Genomic DNA, 22,582 nt, shown 5'->3' on the forward strand with positions numbered 1-22,582 from the left:
GAAGCTGCATTTCAGCAAAATGAATTTATTACATTGCCATTGGACAGTTCATGCCCACGCTGGAAGAGTTAAATAATAAAATGCAGATCTTCATCTGTTTGTATTGTCCCATTATTTGTGCTGTTACTGGTGTTCTATAGACATGCACCAACCGGCGCAAGCAAGCACTCTATATACATATACAGCTTAACGAAAATTTCAGACCCCCTCACAAAACCGCAGCACACCTGCCCTCCACTGTCAAAGACAGCCGTGCTAGCTGGTGTCCACTCGAATCCTAAGTACATTTTCTTGGCTAATGTAAATGCTATGCATATTGGGAGTTTGTTGTTACTCCCTGAAGGTTCATCGTTAGTACTGAAACAATATGTTTGACTGAAGAAAGATGCAATGTGAATCATTGATTAAATTTATAAAGACTTTTAGGTTTTCTTCCTAAAACAAGCAGTGCAAACATCTGTCTGTATGGGAAAGAGAGCCAAGTGAACTGCCAGAGAAGTCCTTGGTGTCTTGAAAATGAGTTAGCACTACTAGATGGAGCGTTCATGAAATTCTCTGTGGGAGGGACAGTGACGGCTGTGGGTGCGGTATAAGAGGGAAGAGGGTAGTAACGAGACGACCAGCCAACACAGACTCCGTTGAGTAACTGCTTTATTTCAGCTCGCGCGAACTGCGCCACCAAAACCACCGAGCGTCATCTGTTGATGAGGCGGTGCCATCTGTCATGCCCTCGACCAGACACATGGTGAGAAACATCACAGTGAACAGAATTGACATTTCTTCTCAGGTTTTAGCCAAAAATAGTAAAGAATAAAGTTTAAATGTTTGTGCGATGAGACCATACATTTTTATAATGTGTGCCGTACATGGGTTGGCGAACTCATGAGTCGACTCACTCAGGCTTGGATAGAGCCACAAGTTTGCGTCTGAGTGAGTCGAAGTGAGTGGTATTTTCATGAGTGTGAGTAAGTTCGACCCGTGAAAATTTTGGTGAGCCCGAGTTCGAATGAGTCCAAAGCAAAATATATATTTGTTGAGCGAGTGCATGGGCGTCGGCAGGAGAGTGCAAAAGGGGCACTTGCCCCCCTCAAGCCTCACCAGCCCTTTCCCTCATACAAGCTACATAAGTACTCTCCCCCTCTCCCAGCCGCAAAGCAACACTGGTTTGCACCCCCCCCCCCCCCCCAAGATAAAATCCTGCCGATGACCTTAAGCGAGCTTTAGTGAGATTCACTTTCTTTTGCCAGCCTATGGTCGTGTCTACTCATCTTCAAATCAGCATTTATATTAGCTTTACCTGGATTCACGTTCATACTCGTGTCTTCGTATACGTATTCCAAAGCAATGTCTTTTATACACCATTTCAATATTTCCTGATCAGAGGCATGAGTTACGTAAGGGAGGACCTTGACCCTCCCTCCTACCCACTAACTCTTCCGAAGCAGTTCTTAATAAACATGTGTTATGTTGTCGTCTATTTGGAGAAAACTGACCTTACTGGTTTACAAACACTAATGACTCTTATTTGAAGGTGCTATATGAAAAGGCGCAAAGAACAGCACCAGTTACGTGAGATATCGTTGCTATAGAGCATTCACATCATGGTTGAAAAGCATAATTCTAGGCTAATGAACTCATGTGTTGACACACCCGGACTCACTCAGACTGAGCCGTGAGTCTGAGTGAGTAATATTTTGGTGAGTTCGGTTGAAAGAAACTTTTATGAGTGTGAGTCCGAGCTAGTCCACCTGAGAAAGATTTTGGTGAGTATGAGTCCGGGTAAATCCAAAGCGCGAGATACATTCCGTGAGTGAGCTCCAGAAGGTTTGCCGACTCCATTTTCTGTTGAGCTTGTGTGCACTGTTTGCATCAAAATAAAATAACTTCCATGCAATGGACGCAGTTCAGATATAATCACGAGGACCTACGCATACCAAGCTATCAAATCAAGGGCAGATCTCGATTCTGAAATTTGATGTCAGTGCTCCTTTAAGTTATGCGTAAGAGTTCCTTCAAACTCGTAGCATTTCCAAGCCCTCCATAACGTTCCAACTATTGTGCCTTCCCTTCGCAAACATTACTTCACTTTAATGCATCATCAGAAGCCTGCCGCCTACTTGACATAGCCAGTCAAACTAAATTTCTTCTACCTAACATGAATCAGAATAATTGTACTGTCCGGTATGCTCACCAATCTGCATTATTGTCTTCCCATTTCTTGATGGTACACCTCAACATTTCGTCTCGCTGCACAGTCCTTAGGCTCTTGTTAATACTCTTAGCCATCTTATTTTTGTTTCACATGTTAAGATTAAAGAGCTCGTTCCGCGAGAACGCCGATGCCATCGTCCTAGATTGAGACCAAAAATTTGGCATTGTCCACGAGCCAAAATTCGAGATTGAAATGAATAAGTGATAAAAATATTCTATTCGACTAGGAATCAAACCCAGACCTTGTGCATGACAGTCAGTTATACCATAGAGCCACACATGTGCTTTGAACTGCTTAGGAAAAAAACCTATTCAAATATTATGTAGCATTAAGTGTAGCACATGTAATGTTGGACAGAATCTTAACAGTTGCATCAGGCATCAAAGGCATGTGAATCTCACAATGCCTGCAGGTTTAATGTCCCATCCATTATTAAGTGCATAATTGGTTGTTATTATTAACAACAGTTGCAAAGTGTGCAGGTGCACACGTTTCCTTACGGTCGAGTAGAGGGTACTTTGCTGATTCGCAAATGGAAGAATTACGGCATAGTGGGCTCTTCGCAGCTGTACTTTAGGTAGGCATGCTAGAATAGTTCCAAACTGCCAGTGTTATAACAGACATTCTTTTTCTTATGCCTCTGTTGTGGTGTCACTCACGAAGTCAAAGTAACGCCGACATTAATTTGAGGCACTGCAAAAGGGGCACTTGTTTTTTCCTCGATAGGCAGCGTTAACGCTCTGCAGACACCAGACAACACATATAAAATATTGTATTTGGATTTCACACAGCATATGCAGGCTAGCCCCACTACAATGAACATCATCACGACAAGCCAACAGTTCTCTGGATTTGTGGACCTTGCGTCTTGCACACAACCAAAATCGCGGAAATTTCTGCCATAGTTGCTGGAAGACAATTGATCCATCGTTGTTTACATGCGCAACGTGCGTCTGACAGCTGCTGCTAGTATGTTGGAAGTTGCTGTCTGCCTTTTGACGTCAGACAATACACATCACTGTGAAGCTGCCCTCTCGATATCGAAACCTAAAGTACTTTCTTAAGGCAGCAGTATTAGAAGTATATTCAATGCATTGCCAGGCACCATGATACTATTTCAAGGTTCTCGACACCATTGTTTTTATTTAGAGCAAAAATCTGAAAATATTTCAAATTCATGTCAATTCTCCTTTAGGTCAGGCTAACAATTGAAAAGGCAATGCGATCGGAGCCTGATCATGCAACCTCGTTTCACTCTTCTTGAAGGTGAAGCTCAAACATCCTTCAAGTTTGTTAGGCTTGTGGCAGAGCAAGCAAAGCATATATAAACATGCTGCTAATGAAGACGCTGGCTACCTTGACAAATAAAGTCCATTTGTTGAAATGTTGGCTGCAGTGACATCTTATGTTGAAGGATTTCCAAAAGATGCATGTGAGAGACAACCTAGTGGGGCCTGTTTAAATGTCCTGATTTTACATCCTTCATCATGTACTGATCAACAGAAAAGAGCTTATCACGATTGATTGGGGCTGTGGCAAGTACAAGTCATCTATAAATTACAGGACACAGTGCAGTGAAAAACAGAAAAGCTGGTTATGTAGTGCAAGCAAGTTAAAATGTTGGCTTTATTGTAAATGCTGTTGATTTCTTGTCCGACAATAGTTCTCGTAAGTGACTTATTCGTTTGCTTGTAGGTTAGACAAATGTTAAAAAGATGCTGCACGAGACATTCGCCTCCTGAAGCTACAAGTCATGCACACTTGCATTTGTAATCAGTTTTACCGGCACAGTCTAACCCGCTTATAACGAATTAATCTGTACAGTGAACAGTTGTAAACTGCCCTTCAATAAATTTTTCTCACAAGAGTATTTGATATATCGAATTGTTTATATATTGCATTATTTCGCGATAAGCCGATATATGCCCGTTCAACTGCACAGCGAAACAATTCAAACAGAGTTTACAGATGGGGAAAATGACAGCTGCATCGTCACGGCGCACGTGATAGATGACAGTGAGGGGGGGGGGGGGGGGCACCTTGCAAAAACGGCAGCGACGCATAAACACTTTCTTTTTTTTTCGCTTCATAATTTAGGCGTCCGTGTTTGAGGTCTTACGCACACTCATACGGGAATACACCGGGAAATCTTGTCGAACAAAAATATCGCGGGTCGGCCCGCCAACATATGGCATGCATCGGAGCCTGTCTTCAAAGAACCGATCCGAGTTCTCTCGAAGGATCAACACGTGAAATGGCATCTAGGTAAAACGTATGAAGAAGTACAAGGCGGCGAATTGTTGAGCCGTGGTGATTGACTCCAGCTTGAAATTACATTCACGTCGAGCGCAGCCGATCACCGATCATGCAATGTGGCACTGCACGTAGCTCAGGGCGCATTGTATTCCTACGCCAGTGATTTTGCACTAACACGTTATAAAACAACAATAGTGTAAGTAAAAAAAAACTGACCAAATCAAAAATTATACGCATAATAAATAACTCAAATTATGTTGCGTTTGGCATTGAAATTGGTCGATAATAATTTATTTTGCGGGGCACTATATTGCCTCGGCTGATACATGGCCGGCGTGCGCCATATTGGGTGGAAGTTGTTGCGTACGGGACTGCGACTGGAGGTGTTCCTCATTCAAACGTTTTTCGTGGGGAGCGTGTGGCCAAACTCCATCGCGAAGGAGCGGGATTCCGAGCCACAATGACGCAGATACTACCGATACGCTTCCAAGAGCATTTACAGGTGAGCGGAAGGCACATATTTCGCCCGCAATATAAGCCTCGCTTCGGGTGAGAGTCATCAACCGGTATTAGGCCTAATGTATTGCATAGTCGCATGGAGCTGTGCTGGGACCTTTAGAAAGAAAACAAATAAAGAACACTCGCTAGTGGTGTTACACTAGGACGGTCCGGTGACAAAGTGCGACGCCGTTGGACGGTGTGGGACGTCGCTCATTTTTGCCGCACGTTTTCGACAGTCGACGAGCGGCACCGATACGCCCCCCCCTCCGTCCGTCGTGTGAAAGCGACGTCCCGGCGGCGATGACAAGCGGTGTTTTGACCGCATTGTGGACCGTGCAGTTCATTCCGTATTTTCCGAACTGTAGCCTTTGCTTGACGCTACGTTTTCCTAACGCCAGCGCTGCGTTGCCCTTCGAGGATGAGCCGCGACTAAGCGCTTTTGCCAAAGTGAGTGAACAAAAAATGAAAACGGGTTCTCCAGATTCCTTTCGTCGATCGGAAGGGCAGGCACGTCACGGATGACGCTGGCCGCAGCGTTGTATAGGCTGCGGACACGGCAGTCTCGCTAGCTCTCGTATCGAAACTGGCCCTGTGTGTTTCTGACCTGTGGTCAATCGCAGCAAACCCTCCCCTTCCGAGTTTCGTAGCCGAAACTGGGCCGGGGTCGCGTCTTTGAGGTATCGATTTTGAACTCGGCCGCCCCGCTCCGCTGCCCCGTCGTCCGCCCGGTGCCGTCCTCGGCGAAGTGTGTAAACATTGCAACGCGACCGGGTTTCTTTTCTCCGGAAGTGACAATTTTATTTCCCTTCGCTCGCCGCGCACGTCTTGGAAGCACACTCGGGTCATACTCGCGATGAGCACGCGGTGTTTTCGTAAACATGGTACGTTTCGTCTATACCGTATATTTTTCTGGCCCGCATCCGACGTACAAATATAGAAAGGTTGCGTAGTGTCCACGACCTCCTTCGAAGCTCGTCTTTGTGCGCTCACGTGAGCTGGCCCGGAAGGCAGCAGACGGTCCCCGTGGCATTTCCCGTTCGGCTCCACCCACCGCGTTAAAAAAACCACGGAACAGCCGACGGAAAAGCGGTTCAACCACCTTGTTCCACCCCGCCCCGTCGTCGCATCGCTACGGATTAAAAATTCACCCTCACCGGCAGCGTCTTCCTTCCGTCGTAAAAAAAAGCGTAAAGAGTGCTCGCTTCGCGGTTTCATCTTGCGCGATGGCCGCCTTTAGAAGCGGTGCATTGTTGTAGGTTATTGTGTTGTCAGTCGGCTGGTTGCTGCAGTTTTGAGAACGAGTGCGAACAGAAAAATAAGCGAGACACTCCTACTAGACACCCGCCCCCTTGCTTTACACAGCGCTAAGGACGCTCGCCTTGGTTCTTTCACTACCGTCGGCAGTTCATTTGCTGCTCAGCTGCCATTTATTGCTACCGGAGAGGGTCTTTCCTTTTCGGTACTTCCTTTCGCCCGGTTTCCTTAATGCCCCGCCTTTGGTCGAATCTGTGCCACCGTGGTCGCGGCGCTTCGCTTGTTTCGGTTTCGCACTGCACGCACGACAGCCGGCCGCCACCACTCGCACCGAACGGAGCTCGCTTCGCGGAAATCGGCGTTTCCATCCTTCCTTTGCAAAAATGCCCGAGTCATTCGGCGACGACTTGTGTTCGCGTTGCGCGAATGTGCACGCGAAGCGGTTTATTTCGGCGCTCCTTTTTGGTTTGTCGTGGACGGTGGTGGCTAAGCACCCCGTTAAATCTCCGCCGCCTCCCCGGCCCTGTCACACCCGTGCAGCAATTATCGTTAGTTTACAAACGGGTTTTGGTGCCCCCGCCGCCTTCCCGCAACTCTTGTTCCGACGGTTAATGGACGCTGGGCTCCGCGCGACACTTTCCGATTGCTGTTCTCATCGATGCATCCTTGACGTCCAGTCTGTGCCTGCTTTCGCGCAGAGGCAGCATTACAAAAGCTGGAGACTTGTCCCAACGCTCACATTTCCATCATAGTGTAAGGCGTCATGTGTGGAAGGTGCGCACCAGGTGATTCATTCTAATGAAGCTGCACTGAGCAGTAAGTATGCATGAAAGACAAACCAAAAAAAGGACGGAACAAGTGCTATGCAAGAACTTCATGAACTTGTGCACCATTTGTCCTGTCCTGCTTCTTCGAGAGTCCTTCAGGCATTTTGTTCTGTGCAGCTACCTAAGAATGCTGTCCCATCTAGTCAAAGTGAAGCTTTGAAGAAATTCACTCTTGCACGCACTGTTTCCGAAAGACTGGGAAATGAAGGGCTCGGTTGTTGTGTCGAATGTTACGGTAATCGAGCCAAGGAACGTGTACATATATAGTCATGTACAACTTAAAGCAGCAGCATTTTCCCCTCAAAGGCGGATGTACACGAACTTTCACCAATAGATGCGCACTTCAGGTGATGTCATGCGCCAGACTACTCTAGCCAAGGACCCAGACGACGGAGAAAATGCCTAACATGGCCACCTTCGCTTCGAACTGGGCCGAGTACCATTGGCTATCAGTCTCCCTTCGTCAGAGTGGAATCGAATTATATGTGGTGGTCTGTCATGCCGGAAATGTTGTGAGCTTCCGATACACATGTGCTGCGTGTTCTGCCGTGAGCCAGCAATGAGATTGCAGCGAACATTGGTGACGCTGCGCTTTGTCTGTAAACGGGACCCGCGGTGACATACTGATACAAACATCGTGCATGTTTCTTTCATGGTGTTTTATTTGCGCCTAAGTGAACTTGCACGGAACAGTTATTCAATCATGAGTTGCAAAACTCCCCATAGGCTCCATGTAGAAATCTAAACAAGTCATTGGCCCCATTGTGTGGAGTGAGCAGATGTCTCGCTACCTATTGATCCGTACGCCCACTATTAAACGCATTATTTGTGGTTTGTGTTGCCACTCCCAGGTGGCGTGAACGTCATCTAACTCCCGAAAAATTGGGTCAACCGCGTGTCCGGATTTTGGAACGTATTTCCGCAACTCATATAATTGAATAACTCTCGCACGGAATGCCATGCACAAACTCACGAAATTGCAGGTTCGCAACAAAAAAAAAAGCCTAACCCAACAAAAAGAAAAGCTTGTGCAAACACAAAAAGTACATACGAGTCATTTGCTATGAAACCTGCACGCCCGGTGCCGTCGATCTTGCTCCGTAGCAGATGACGCACAGTGGTGTAGAAGGTACGGAGTTTTTTCTCTCGCAATCCGGCATGTGTTGTAGCATTTCCATCATTAGTTTTACCAAAGCCTTCATACACAAAACTTATTTATACCCACAAATACGAGTTTTAGAAGCAGTCACAATTTTTTGAGCGGGACTATTTCTTTAGTCGTGGAGCAAATTGGCTGCTGCACTTCGGTCATCTGGGTGGAGCTTCTCCTGCCTTCTTAAGTTGTACCAGACTATAGTTTACTTGTAGTAAGTGCAATATACATGTGAAAAAATTGTATGAAGAGAACTCGCTCACCGGCAGGACCTTTGAATAACATGTCCAACGCTCTACCAATAAGGCTATCCTCTTTACTTTCCTTGGCTTTCTTGTCTTTTCGTTCTGATTAAAGATGCAACACTCTTATTGTGCATCACTGCAAGCTTGCATGTAGGCCCCTAAATAAGAGCGGCTGTCGTGTTGTGCTTGTAATCAAGACTGCATGCACGCAGTAGAATGTCGTGCAAGCGCTTTGTGTCATGATGTAGCATTACGAGCACTGTAGCATATGAAAAGTGGCTTAGTTAGAAAGTAGTGTTCAGGCACTTCTACTCTGAAAAGTGGTTGGAGTCATTAGCTCGCTGCTTGTCACTCCTGCAGCTTTGCCTGCAAGGATTGAGTCTACAAATATCTATTCTTGCGGTTGATTGGACATACCGTGACCGATTGTACCACTACAGTAACAGAACTGTGCCTATTCTCGAGCTGCACTTGGTTGGTTGCCACTTTGCCCAATCTCGCAGTCACTTTCACTGCTCGCGAAGTTAGCAATTCTTCAGGGTAGGCAAGGCTTCCACTCCCTTTCACTGCTTGTGTATAATTTCTACTTTAATCATTTCCCTACTTTCAAACAGCGTTATCGAAGTAGTGCCTCGCTTGTTTCATTGTTGTACCTCAAGCTTTTCAACTTTTTTAAGGCTTGCATGATCCACAGTGCATCTTCTGATATTCATCAATGGCATTTTTCTCTGCTATAATACATATTTACCATCACACTGATGCTGAGAGCACTCTTTTCCCATGCTTATGCAAAATTAACTATTGCTTTGGCTCTGCTTCCATTCGTTAAGAGCATTACCTAGTTCGAATGCGAGTGCACGTTGGGTTGCTTTGAAGTTTGCCAAGCCCGAGATGACACGAGCATTGGTAGCTTGTATTGTCATTGCTGCCGCTTTGTTACATGCAGTGCTATCTTTATCCAGAATTGCAAAAGTTTGGGTACCATGTAGCCTACGCATACATGTGAAAAATTTAGTATTAGCACCGATTGCATTGCTTTTTCCATTTACCACTATAAAATACTGCTGCTCTGAAAGGTATTTATCACTAGCAACCATATTAACGTGCTAGTGCTGGTGAGAAAGGCTCTGAAATCGCTACCCATTGTAATAACTGGTCGTTTTAGTTTAAGCAAATACCAAGTATCAATTGTAGTGCCAATACATCAGTATCAAGCCTGGAGGAGCAGGAAGGGAAGAATTGAAAGGCGGGGAAGTTAACCAGATGCACGTCTGGTTTACTGCCCGGTACTGAGGGAAGAGGTGAGGCGATAGGAGAGAAGAGCACTGTGTGGGTACATATGACCATGTCCATTGTACGCTTATAGGTGGTCACTTAATTAGTCCGGCCGATTTTGGAAAACCTAGCAATGCCTGCATCGCTTTGCTGGCTTGCGACGCATAGAGCCTTGAACCGAGGATCTTCTCTTCGGAAAAAGCTCTGTTATCTAGTTTCAATTAGTGCATTGCATTTGCTCGCAAAACAATCACATGAACACAGATGTTCTATTGTCTCATCAGTATCGCACGACTCGCATCTGGAGCTATCTGCTGTTTCTATGCAAAAAGAGTACGCCTTCTTGAAAGCTACTCCTAACCACAGGTGGCACAGTAAAGTTTTATCTCGGAAGTTTGATGGAACTTGAAGCTTTCTCGATGGGTTTAATTTATGTAGGTGGCGTTTCCCGACACTGGGGTCACTTGGCCAAGTTTCCGACATTGTGTTGGCGAACAAGCGAAGGCCCCTTTCAGCGTCGTTTCTCGACAAGGGTGTTGGGGTTGCTGTCATAGTATGATATAGAAATGGCGTTTTGAGGCACTGAACTCTTTAGCTACGCTACATCAAAATACAGTTGTATGTTATTTATAAATAATGGCACTGACCCAAGCGAGGCATGAGAATTCAGGCCTTCATATGAACTGGCATCAGATTTCAACTGCTTTGATCAAGCAGCTTTTATTTTGCAATATATTTTGGTTTGTCACGCTTGCTCTGAGTAGAGGTCTCGTATTGAGGTGGATTTTGCTGTGCAGCCATTTACACTCGCCCAAACATTATACAAGTGTTGCTTTGATAATGCATTTCTCCAACTTATCCTTGCTGAGGCAATATTTTTCAGTATCTTGGCTACACTGCATTGTCTGCTTGGCATTCTAAGTCAGGAGAAACTTGGGGATATGTAATGTGTTTAAACAATCTGGTACAGCTGCAGAGTTGTTTACATTGTTGATTGTTGCCCATATCATTGAGTTAGCAGGGACTGTGCAAGAGTAAAAAGTACCATAGCCTCCTCTATAACTTTGTGCCCGAGCGGTCGGTCCCTCAGCGCCGTCCCCCGAGCTATTATGGGATGCGAGCGCTCCTGGCGGAGCGCCGAGGCGCAAAACGAGAGAATGGATGGCAGCTATGGAGAAAAAACCGGCTTTGAGTAACTACCGAAAGGGCAAAAATGAAATAAGGAGGGAGGCATTTTACGATAATTCAAGGGGAAGCGCTTTACTGTTTGAAGCGAGATCGGGTTGCCTTAGAACGCGTAGTTATAAAGCAAGATTCAGTAAAGAAGAACAATGCACATGCTGCGGGAAAGATAAGGAAACAGCGGAGCATGTTCTGATTGAATGTGGAGATATCCACCCAGGTGTACTCCTGTATCCGTCAACTGAGCTCGTAATGGTTCTAAATTCTCTAAAGAATTACGCGGAAGTTTTCCTCGCAAGAGCGAGAAAGATGAATCAGCCACTGAAGGCTGCCGTTGACAACGCCGCGCAAATACTACAGAAACGTGACAAACTCAAGTGCTCGACCCCGGGACATCATAAAAAACTTTTGGAGGTTGTGCTCGTGAAGTTTCTCCGCCCACTTTTTCTGAACTTCGCGACGAGTGTGACTGACAAACACGACTTGGCAAAAGATTTTCATGTCAAACCATTGTCTCGAAAAGTGCTCAAGCTTTGAGCGCGAAATCAAATAACAAAGCTCACATTGCATTCTGCATACAGTGCTTGTGTTAAAAATTTGGTGTGTGCGCACTTCTTAACGTATACGCATAATCCAATGCAATGTAGACGGTTTCTAGACCGTCATAAACGCAAGCGTGCATAGGCCGCGTCGTCTGCTGTTATTATGGGATCGGTGCGGCATCTGGCGGCGAGCGCCAAAACTATAAGGGACGGATGGCGCGTATGTATTTAGCGCTAATGCGCGGGCACAAAAAAATATAGGAGGCTATGAAAGTACTCTCAATTTAAAAGTTGCTGAAAACTGATGGGAGGTGGGTGAAAGGACAGCAGCAGTGGCATGTCTACAGTAGCAAGTAGATTGCACAAATGCTGTTTGTCCCGGTGTACTGAATAAAGGAGGGTATAGATGCCACAAAGTTCCACCCCCTTAGGGGGGGTATCATATTCCAGGCGCTGCCCTCACAAGGGGAGGGCACTCGTGTATCGGCTGCACGGCAGCTGTCTGTGTGCCGCCTTTTGCCATATCAGACGAGCACATTTGTATAACGGAGACTGACAGGTCAACGGAAACAGAGCTTCTGGGCACCTTTTGTGGGTAGGATGATTCACCTGTTTATGTGAAAGCAGATATAGTTTTGAAGAGGATGGAGGAGGTAAGAAAAAAATGTCGCGCACATGAAAAAAAAATTGCCTCGATGGTAAGGATGAGACTCTCAAAACGAGGGCATTTCTATTTGCTAGTGTCGCTCGCTTTATTTCATTTCCCGTTGTCCTTCCTTGCTTGCCACTATATGGCAAGCATTTCTAGTGCAGTAGCAGTAGCACATAATTTGCATCTAGTGTTTTGTATTAGTATTTTTTGTTTCCTATTTTCATTGGGAGAATGCCTGGCCAGATACCGCTTGGCACCTTGTCATGTACATGGGGCATGCAGACAAATGAATACAAGTATTCTCTCAATGTTTTCTATTACTGAAAATCATTGTCACTTTAAGTAAGACGCCTTCATATTCTGTGCACTTGGTGCTACAATTAGCGGTAGTTTTTTTTCCGTAAAGCTTTCTTGAAACAGGTTTTTAGTCGTAATAGTCAATCAGTCTGCATTCATAGTTGGAACGATTCGGCTTTGCCTTCTGATCTGTAGGACTGTTCAAGCAATTTATATTCAACTGTGCCTTTTGCTCCATTTTGCTAGTTATACATCTATAGGCCTATCAGCCGAGGGGAGGGGGACGCCAGCCAAAACACGACACACGAACTAAAGCTGCAAACTTACTGCTGTACAACTCGTACCACACTGGCAACTCTAAACCTGCTCCTAAGTAGTACTTTCTGCTACAAATCTGTGCCAGAACAGCTTTATTGATGTTCTGAATCCGCAACTAGCTGGACCACTTCAGCAGGCTGTACCTACTCAATATTGCAGCCGGTGGTTGTAATGGGATAAATGGACATCCGAGTATTTTGAAGCGTTATTCTCATATTTGCAATTAGTTTTTAAATTTGATAAGGCCTAGGTTCTTTTGTCCATTTGATAATACACCCATTTCAGCACTCACACAATGGAACATGTTTCTTATCTGTACTTTGTATTGTACTGTAGTCTACATTATCACCATTCTTCTGCTTTCACTAAATATTGTCAAAAAATATCCATGTGAACTTCCAAATGTCTTGCGATCTGTCGAGATCTGGAAGTCTTTTTCTGCTAATTAAGGAACCTCGGTCATCAGAAGTCTTTACCCCTGGGAATAATCTTGGAAGATAATTTGACATTTCCTGTTTCCTCTTGATAAAGGCTTTAACCTGAGCATGTCACATGATCACTTTTCAGCTGATGCATTTTTTTCTTAACTGTAATGCACTTTCCTTGTCTGCTCAAGTTTTCGTGGCAGATTAAGGTGTTCTCGCATAATGTACTTTTGAGATCTGCATTGATTTATGAATAGGAATGGCTTTCCGGGCATCAGTGCCCATCTTCTAGTCTTGGGTTTCTTCCTTTGTCCTTGTTTACTGTGCTTTCTCGAGTGCGACATTGTGTAAGCTCTCCCAAACTTTTGTTCATGTAAACCCGAGCAATTTCAGTGGTACTAGTAAACAGACCTCTCACAATACTAGAAACACCACTGTTCACTAAAAAAATGCTCTTGGTAACACCTCTCAGCACTAATACGAGGGGTGGAGCTGCCTTGAATTTCACGCACACTTTCCATGACATACCCTGGGGTGCAACAGCTCTGCCAATTTGATAAGATTCCCCACTCTTGCGCAGAGCTGTGCAAAATTTTAGACCAACCTCAGTTTTCTCAGTTGCGCCGATTTCGGCAAGAAACGGTGGCCACGTTGGCTATCTGCTTGCAGTTTGCAGCATAAATCAATCCAAGCGCAGAGACCCTAATCGTAAACTACGGTGTAAGATATATTCCTATAAGGTAAGGGCACTCTCGACGCGTGATTAGTGTAACAAAGCCGCGCGCCATCGGTTCACTGACCGCTGCGGATACCTATCGGCGGGACGACGTCACTTGAAAACAAAAAAAGCGTTTCTGTAGCCACCAACGCCTCTCGGGTAATGGGAACTTCATTGTCGGCTAAAGTGGCTATGGTATGTTAGAAACTAAAGTTGGAAGCGTATACAGAGTTTCCCGTGCGTGATCACTTGACGTGCTTTGAAAATCGGCATTGCCGACGGCTTCGTTGGTTGTCGCAGCAATGGCACATAAAACATTTTTGTCTTGAAGTTGCGTTGTCCCGGCGATAGATATCCGGTGTCGTTGGCGGGCCAAGAAGCGCACGGGGTTGTTACTTTATCTGGTTGAACCGGCCTTGCAAGCAAGAGTAGTTGTGCTCTAGACCTAATCCCATTGCGAAAGAGTATGAAGGGGGGGTGAGGTAGTGGTGTCTCATGACTTCTTCTTACTCATTCAAAACGCTGTTAATCCACCTTTGCTGCAGTACACCAATGCCCTGCGGAAAAGCGTGCTTTAATATTAAAGGCGCTGTTAGTGCTAATAAGGGACACAGCACATTTTGTTCATGAAGGGGGGGTGAGGTAGTGGTGTCTCATGACTTCTTCTTACTCATTCAAAACGCTGTTAATCCACCTTTGCTGCAGTACACCAATGCCCTGCGGAAAAGCGTGCTTTAATATTAAAGGCGCTGTTAGTGCTAATAAGGGACACAGCACATTTTGTTCAACTACTCAAGCGTGTATAAGGTGCATAAATGTGAGCATTAGTTGGATTGATGACGTCTGAAAAAGTTACTGGCAATTATTTGCAACAGTGTACGACATTTTCAGCACCCTAAAGAAATCGTGCCAGTTTTTATTTTCTCGCTACCCCACCAAATCCCGGAATTTCGAGCAATTTGCACTCGGAACATGCTAGTGTGGACATTTTCATTATTTGCTCAGTGAGGTGATTGATAATACTGATTTTATTGAAATAGCAGTGCTCTTACTCACAGTGCACGATTTAGGGCATGTTGAATGATTTGTTCATATTTTTTTTTTCAAAATGTAAGACTTTTTTCGTGCTCCTCCAAATTCGGTCTTTCGGGGTACAAAATGAATGTTTTGTTCAGCGTGACCTGTTCTAAATTTGGATTTTCGTGCTCCAAAAGGAACATTTTGCTGCTCCAAAAATTGCTCCAAATTCTATTTTGGCTGTTGTACCTCTGCAAGCCATTTTGATCGTATCTTCTCAGGCCTATATTATGCATTGTTAGTGACAAATAATTTAAAGTATACTATGTTTAAATTCACAGCAGGACAACCTGTACTCTACACCAGAGCATTACATCCACAATCAATGTGGTTGCACTAGTGTGACACCTGCCCCTAAACACTATGGTCACTTGTGTGTGGTGTTGAGGAAGGGTTGTGGATGTAAGCTGTGCAAGAAATTTCATTCATCCCTGCAACGGTTCAACCCCACCAGCCCAATTTTTGGTTGGTGCAGGTATGTTTTCATTGTGCATAAACTGCCTATCCAAGCAAGTTCTTCGTTTCAACCTAATAAGGACCTGGGTGATATGCCATCTACAGGATAATGACAAGATGACCATGACTGTAATATAGGAAGCAAAAGTCTGTCAACTCTTTGTATAAGCGCCCTATAGCTGATGCAACTTATCGGCGGTCATGAACTTAACCTAAATATTCACGTCTGCATTGCACAAGTATGTGTGCCTTATTGCTTGCCTGTGCGATAGTCGATGGAACATCTGCTTATCTATATTGCATTTCGTTACAGGCTCTTATCCTACAGATAGTAACTCTGTGCATTGTACGTTGCTGTTTTCTACCTGCGATATGAGTTTCCTGGCTATCTTCGGCCCATTCTGGCTAACAATGTGCCGACCTTTAGTCGGCAGCTTAAAAGGGACACTGAGGTGAAACGTTGAATAAATTTAATGGGATGGATAAATCTCCAAGAGCTCTTATGTGGTTACTTTTGCCACCATAAGTTTTTAGAAAAGGGAAAATGGACGTTGGTTCTGTTCTTAAATTTTGTGCTGAAATGGATGTGTGTGTGTGTGACATCAGTTTGTCTCTATGGCTTCTGTTTTTCAACCATTGCAAAGCAGTTCTTGCTGGCTCAGCCTGGGAATTCATAAACAATTTTTGGTCCGCCTACACCTTCTTTGCACTGTGTATGCACAGACCCTGCTTTTTGGCGACTGCTGTGGCCTCTCCTACCAGTTTTCGGTCACGGTTCTGAGCACTACTGCAGGTGTCGCCGCTCTTTCTGATTTGCTAGTTCAACTGCTCCGTGTATATGACATTGAAGATTACGACATTAAAAATTTAAAAGCAAAAAGAAGCGAGAAAAAAGCTTGTACCGCCGTTTCATTAAATTGGTGAATGTGTAGCTCACGCAGTAGGGATCTGTGCAGTTAGCTGTATCCATGTAATTGGTGTGTTTGCATAATACTGCAGGTTTATAAAGTTTCTTCACTGTCATCTGATCAAGACACATAATTCTCTTACTAAATCGCCGGTTCTGCTAAATGCTTTATTTACAGTCAATTAAGGTGTGCGGTGAAAAAGTGGTCATGTTTTTCAGCTGCATGGCGATAGAGATGAACAAACACCTACACTCGTTCTGGGGTCCACAGTGGCATTGGCCATCAAAATATATAGTGCAACCAACTAGCAGACATTTTTACCTGTAATGGAATAATATCTTGAAAGCTGTAATTTGTATTGTTCAGTCATTGAAACGAAAGACTAGATATATCCTATTCCACATAATTGTCTGAATTCCCTGGATTGTTGAACCACATGGCATCGGTAGGTTTCGCTGCCATATGCCAGAGCAATTTCATAGCAATTGGTTGAAAGCGCTTTGTGTCATTAACTCTGTCATTAACAATCATTAACTCTTCTGGAGGCTCTACTCATGCTATCTTCTCGTGAAATTGCTGCCACAGTGTGGAAATCGATAGTGCTTTTTTTTTATGCACTTTAGATTGAACCAGCTGTTACTAGCAGTGATCCGGAGTATAATTCTGAAACTTAATCTCTTTAGAGGGGACTTCGAATAAGACAAATTCACATTGCATATTTCTCATCTCTAGTTATAAAACTTTTGGAGCAGTTTATCTGAGCATGTGTTAAGGATGGTGTGCAATGACTAGCAAAAAAATTGGCCCCGTATCTGCATGTTTCTGCAAATGTCATCGAAAGACGATAGTCTTGCGTTTAGAGAGAGTGAACAAGACATTTAATTGAAGTTATGCGCAAGGAAATCATTGAGTGGTATTCTGGAGACGCTGCGTTAGTGCCTCGAGCGTGCAGCGGAGGCGAACGAGCGCATCAAGTCACGTTACACATGAAACATGAGCACCATCTGGCAGTTTTCTTAGAAAACAAAGCGCGTGTGGCTCTGAGACGGGTGTGCGCCCATCTTGGAGGTGATAAAGTGTAGAACGCAAGGCGACAGTAGGTACCACCGCTGTCTCGTCTTAGCAGTTTTAGGAAAGTCTTAGCAAAGTGTTAGAACACTCCCCGTTCCGTGCAAGCGTTGCATGGTCTGGGCAGCGTGATAAACGCTGCGGTCCTTAAAATTACTTATGTATGCCTTTTCTAGTAAGACGCACATGCAGAATATATACATGTTATGGTGCCCCAGACATGCAAAATAATTGCTCTTTAATCGACAATTGCACAAGCATGAACGCCCAATCTTGAGCAACATTGGCGGGCGCTGCGGATGGGGTCTGCTGTTTCAAGTACCCGACGTGGTTAAGGGTGGACAGACAAATGTACACAGACCAAAATTTTTGCGTCGAAGGTCCCCAAGAAAGACTATAGTCTTTAATATCACTGATAGGTTTCCATGAATATTTATGGTAATGTAACTTCTGCCTACCAGTGCTGTGCAGACTGGCCAGGTCAAGGGGCAGATTTTTTCATACTTCATTTAGAACCTGTCACTAGGCACAATATTCAATTTGATGCAAGTTATTACTGATTGGGATTGGTTATGAATGTATAGTTGTAACAAATATTCATGTTTCTTGGTTTAGTCAATTTGGCATGTAGTAATTTACGCTGTTTTGATTATTTGCTACTCACCAAAGTGGTGTAAAGTGTAAAGGCACTTGTTTAAAAATTTTTTCCTCTGTGTGAAACAGCATTTGTATGCAAGACTGCTTTGCATGCATGGCGTTCACCCACCTTTGACTATTTGCAATCTGTTTGTTTGCAGCTCACCAACATAGGGATCAATGCAGCCAACGTGGGTTTCAACACGCTCACCATGGAGTCGGACAAGTTCATCTGCGTCCGAGAAAAAGTCGGGGACGCTGCGCAGGTGGTCATTGTAGACATGGCCAACCCGACCAACCCCATCCGGCGGCCCATCTCTGCCGACTCTGCCATTATGAACCCTGCCTCGAGAGTCATCGCCCTCAAGGCGTCGCGCACCCTGCAGATCTTCAACATTGAGATGAAGAGCAAAGTGAAGGCGCACACCATGACGGAAGATGTGGTCTTCTGGAAATGGATCAACGTCAACACCATTGCCCTGGTCACGGAGGGGGCCGTCTACCACTGGAGCATGGAGGGAGACTCCCAGCCGCAAAAGATGTTCGACCGCCACTCCAGCCTCAGCGGCTGCCAGATCATCAACTACCGAACGGATGCCAAGATCCAGTGGCTGCTCCTCATCGGCATCTCGGCCCAGCAGAACCGTGTGGCCGGGGCCATGCAGCTCTACTCGATGGAGCGCAAAGTGAGCCAGCCCATTGAGGGCCACGCTGCCGCCTTTGCCCAGTTCAAGCAGGAGGGCAACACTGAGCCCTCTACCCTCTTCTGCTTTGCCGTGCGTACGCCGCACGGTGGCAAGCTGCACATAATTGAGGTGGGCCAGCCCGCGCCCGGCAACCAGGCCTATCCGAAGAAGGCAGTGGACGTGTTCTTCCCGCCCGAGGCGCAGAACGACTTTCCGGTGGCCATGCAGATGAGCCCCAAGCACGACGTGGTGTTCCTCATCACGAAGTATGGCTACGTGCACCTGTACGACTTGGAGACTGGCACCTGTATCTACATGAACCGCATCTCGGCAGACACTATTTTTGTTACCGCGCCCCACGAGGCCACATCGGGCATCATTGGAGTCAACCGCAAGGGACAGGTAAGCCGGTGGCATCCATAGTGTCTAGCTGCCTCTGCTGCATGTGATCCCACTGCGAAATTCTGAATTTCTTGGGTGAGCACGGAAGTGGGAATGAGTGTCTATGCACATTTAGAAAAAAGCCTGTGCAATTGCCGTTTCACTTATAAAGGGCTCTGCAACAAGCATCAGGAGTAGCCACTAAATGACTTCTCTACGAGTGTTTATTGCCTTACAAACCACTTTCCACAGAACCTTTCAAGTCTGCAAGTATGAGCGAAGCAACGGGGATTTGTGCACTTTCAGTGATTTTTTTTCTTTCGGTGCCTGCTGTGTAGCATGACCTCAGGGTGTGATGACAAGGAGAAAAACACTACACTGGTGTGTATCATGACCTGAAAAACTTTTGCTTTTTAAGATGTAAATGGGTTTGGGGGCTCACTTCTGTTGTGGTGACAAATATGCTACTTTGTAATTATGCACTAAGAGCACGACATTAGCACCTGGGGGTCGTGGTAACTGTATCACAGGAAGTGGAAGTGAGACCTAGGGGCTTGCGAATGCTTGAAAGTGCTCAATGGTGTGAAGTCTGGTCGAGTACCTAGTGCACACTGCCATTTTCCTGTCAGCTTGACTGACAGGTAGTAGCCAAATCTAAACGGCACACTGTTATTCAAATTTCGTTAGCTCACAGGTAGAAGCCGAATATAAACAGCACACTGTTATGCAAATTTCGTTAGCTCAGTACAAGACGACAAACAGACTTGTGTATGAATGGTTTCAAAGCGCGTGGGTCTTAACTGTGTACTGCCTTACACAAGTGTAGAGGTGACCATTGATAGAGACCAGAAGTGCTCAGTTTTATCTTCTGGGTGTTTAGGAAGAAACACACATGATGGTAGTGTTGTTTCCTCCATCTATGTATGCCCTGCCGCGGTAATCTAGGGGATAAGGTACTCTGCTGATGACCCGCAGGTCGCAGGATAGAATCCCTGCCGCGGCAGCTGCATTTTCGATGGAGGCGGAAATTCTGTAGGCCGGTGGGCTCAGATTTGGGTACATGTTAAAGAACCACAGGTGGTCGGAATTCCTGGAGCCTTCCATTGCGGTGTTTCTCATAATCATATGGTGGTTTTGGGACATTAAACCCTACATATAAATCAAATATCCATCTATGTATAGTCAAGTTTTCTTTTAGTTTGTAGAGGTGCAACTGCTGCGCGAATTTCACCAATTTGATACAATTCTCCATTTTTGTGTCGAGCTGCCTCAAAACCATGAAATTGCCGAAATTGCTCCATGCTGCGCCAAAATGCTCGACCAGCTGCAAAATTTTCTGTGTTGTGCTAAAATTGGCATGAAATTAATGCAACATTGGATGCCTGTGGTTTGCGTCGTCAATCAATCCAGGCGTGCAAATCCTAACCCTATACTATGGGGTAAAATCGTGAATCTCGATCGAATAAAGTAACAATGCCGCGTGCCCGTCCATCCACCGACTGCAGCAAGTATGAAGCAACTTCAAGACAAAAAATGCATTGCCATATCCAGAAACGCGTCGTGGGAAACAAGTTTTCTAGTCTGCAAACGCATCTATGGCATGTTGGGAATTAATGTTGGAAGCGCTTGCTGCTGTTACTGCGCGCAAACTCATGTGCGGCAAATGTCGGTGTTCCCGGTGACCATGTAGTTGCCATAGCGATTGAAAATGTGATAGATATCCAGTGCCTTCACCGGGCCAATGGGCGTGCGTCGTCGTTACTTTTAGTCAAATGCACCTTGCAGGCGAGCTGAGAAGTTGTGCTCCAAACCTAACCCTTGCGCCCAAATAAAAAATTGTTGAGAGGGAGTGGGGTGGAGGTTCGAAAACTTTTTTGCCTTGGTCTAACCCATGAAGAATGCCACTTAAGCCACCTTCGCCTTAGTACACCAGTGGCCTGTCAAAAAGAATTTAGAGATTCTGATGGGGCTGTTGGCACTATAGTCACGGGACACAGCACAGTTATTCATTTACTCAAGCATGTATAGACCACATAATTGTGAGTACTAATACGATCGCTTACGTCTTAAACTACTGTCGATCATTTGGAGCACTGAATATTTCTGCAGGCTTAAAAAGTCAAGCAAAACTGTGTGGCAGATTCCTTTTTCGCCACCTCTACTTCTCACTTTTACGGATCTCCTAAATCTCAAGGTGGTCAGCTTGGCAAATTCATAATTCAATCCTCAGAGCCTGTCAAAGTATTTACAGGTATGGTAAATGCCGCCGTGAACTCTATCATTGTTTGCTAAGTGGGGTGATTCAAAGTATGTCTAAATAGCAGTGTATATACACTATGCATAGTTTAGGGGATGTTGAATAGTTTGTACATATTTTTTTGTACATTCTTCTTTTTCATACTGCTCCAAATCTGCTCTTTCGAGATAGAAACGAAAAATGCTGTGGGAAGAAACGAAAAATGCTGTGGGACAGTGCTAAGAACGACAAGCGACAAGGAAAAAAAGTATTCTTAGTATACGACAGGCTTATAGTAGATATAGTAGAGATGAATTGCAAAACAAGAGAGTAAAAGCAGGAGACCGTCAATCTTCCAAGCCGCACTCGTGACCTATTCCAGCACTATGTAACGAACAGTTAAGGCTACTAAATATTAATACCATAAACATTGTGAATAAAACTGAAGCGTTCGAAGTGCTTCTGCTGCAACATGATCCACATATTACAGTTGTTACCGAGACTTGGCTACACGAGCATTTGCCCAATGACGACGTCTTCCCCCCATCCTATACAGTTTTTCGTAAAGACAGACGCACTAGGGGAGGAGGGGTGGCTATATTGGTAAAACAGTGTATTGATGCTGTTTTGTTGGATGATCTTGTTCACATAGAATGCTTATGTATTAGGGCTACATGCTGGGTTCATTGTCTCATTGTAATTGGGTTGTACAGACCCCCAGACGTTACTCCAGAATACCTTAGCACACTGAAAAATTACATGGCCAAATTTCAGAGTAAAAAGGTCTCACTGATTTGGTGACCTGAACCTACCTGGAGTAGACTGGGAGCGCCTTGACGCCGGCATTAACACTTCAAAACATGTTAACATAGTGTTTGACATCATGCTTATACATGACCTATTGCAGGTAGTTCAGGTACCTATGCGCGTACAGAGGGATTCCACCTCAATATTAGATATTGTTTCTGAACCGTAATTTCTCTGAATATACAGTAGAGGTAGGGCAAGGTTTTTTTGATCATAGCTATGTCTTCACTTTCTTTCCTCTTGTTCCACTAACTGGCCATAAAAACCCTGTATTTCGCTGCTTTAAAGACTTTTCCAGGGCTAATGATGCAGATATAATTGAACACCTAGAAACATGTCTTACAAATTTTGATGACGTAAATGTTAGCGTGCTTTGGACACGATTCAAACAAATGTGTCATTTTTGTTTAGATAATTTTGTGCCTTCCAAGCACAAAAAAAGTTAACAACACCATGGATAAATTGCAACA

The 22,582-nt window shown here is 44.9% G+C and overlaps 1 protein-coding gene across 1 annotated transcript in view; it reads left to right on the forward strand.

The window, feature by feature from the left end:
• Positions 1-4,799: 4,799 nt before the first annotated feature.
• The window catches only part of Chc (clathrin heavy chain), an 83,008-nt gene continuing 65,225 nt past the window's right edge, over positions 4,800-22,582 (forward strand). Inside the window, exons 1-2 of the mRNA XM_037420609.2 lie at positions 4,800-4,970; positions 18,164-19,090. Of these exons, the coding sequence (XP_037276506.1) occupies positions 4,929-4,970; positions 18,164-19,090 (969 nt within the window). The 5' untranslated portion in view covers positions 4,800-4,928. The remainder of the gene's footprint in view (positions 4,971-18,163; positions 19,091-22,582) is intronic.

The sequence above is a fragment of the Rhipicephalus microplus genome, chromosome 3 (genome assembly GCF_043290135.1).
Source record: "Rhipicephalus microplus isolate Deutch F79 chromosome 3, USDA_Rmic, whole genome shotgun sequence".
In the NCBI taxonomy this organism is placed as follows: domain Eukaryota; kingdom Metazoa; phylum Arthropoda; class Arachnida; order Ixodida; family Ixodidae; genus Rhipicephalus; species Rhipicephalus microplus.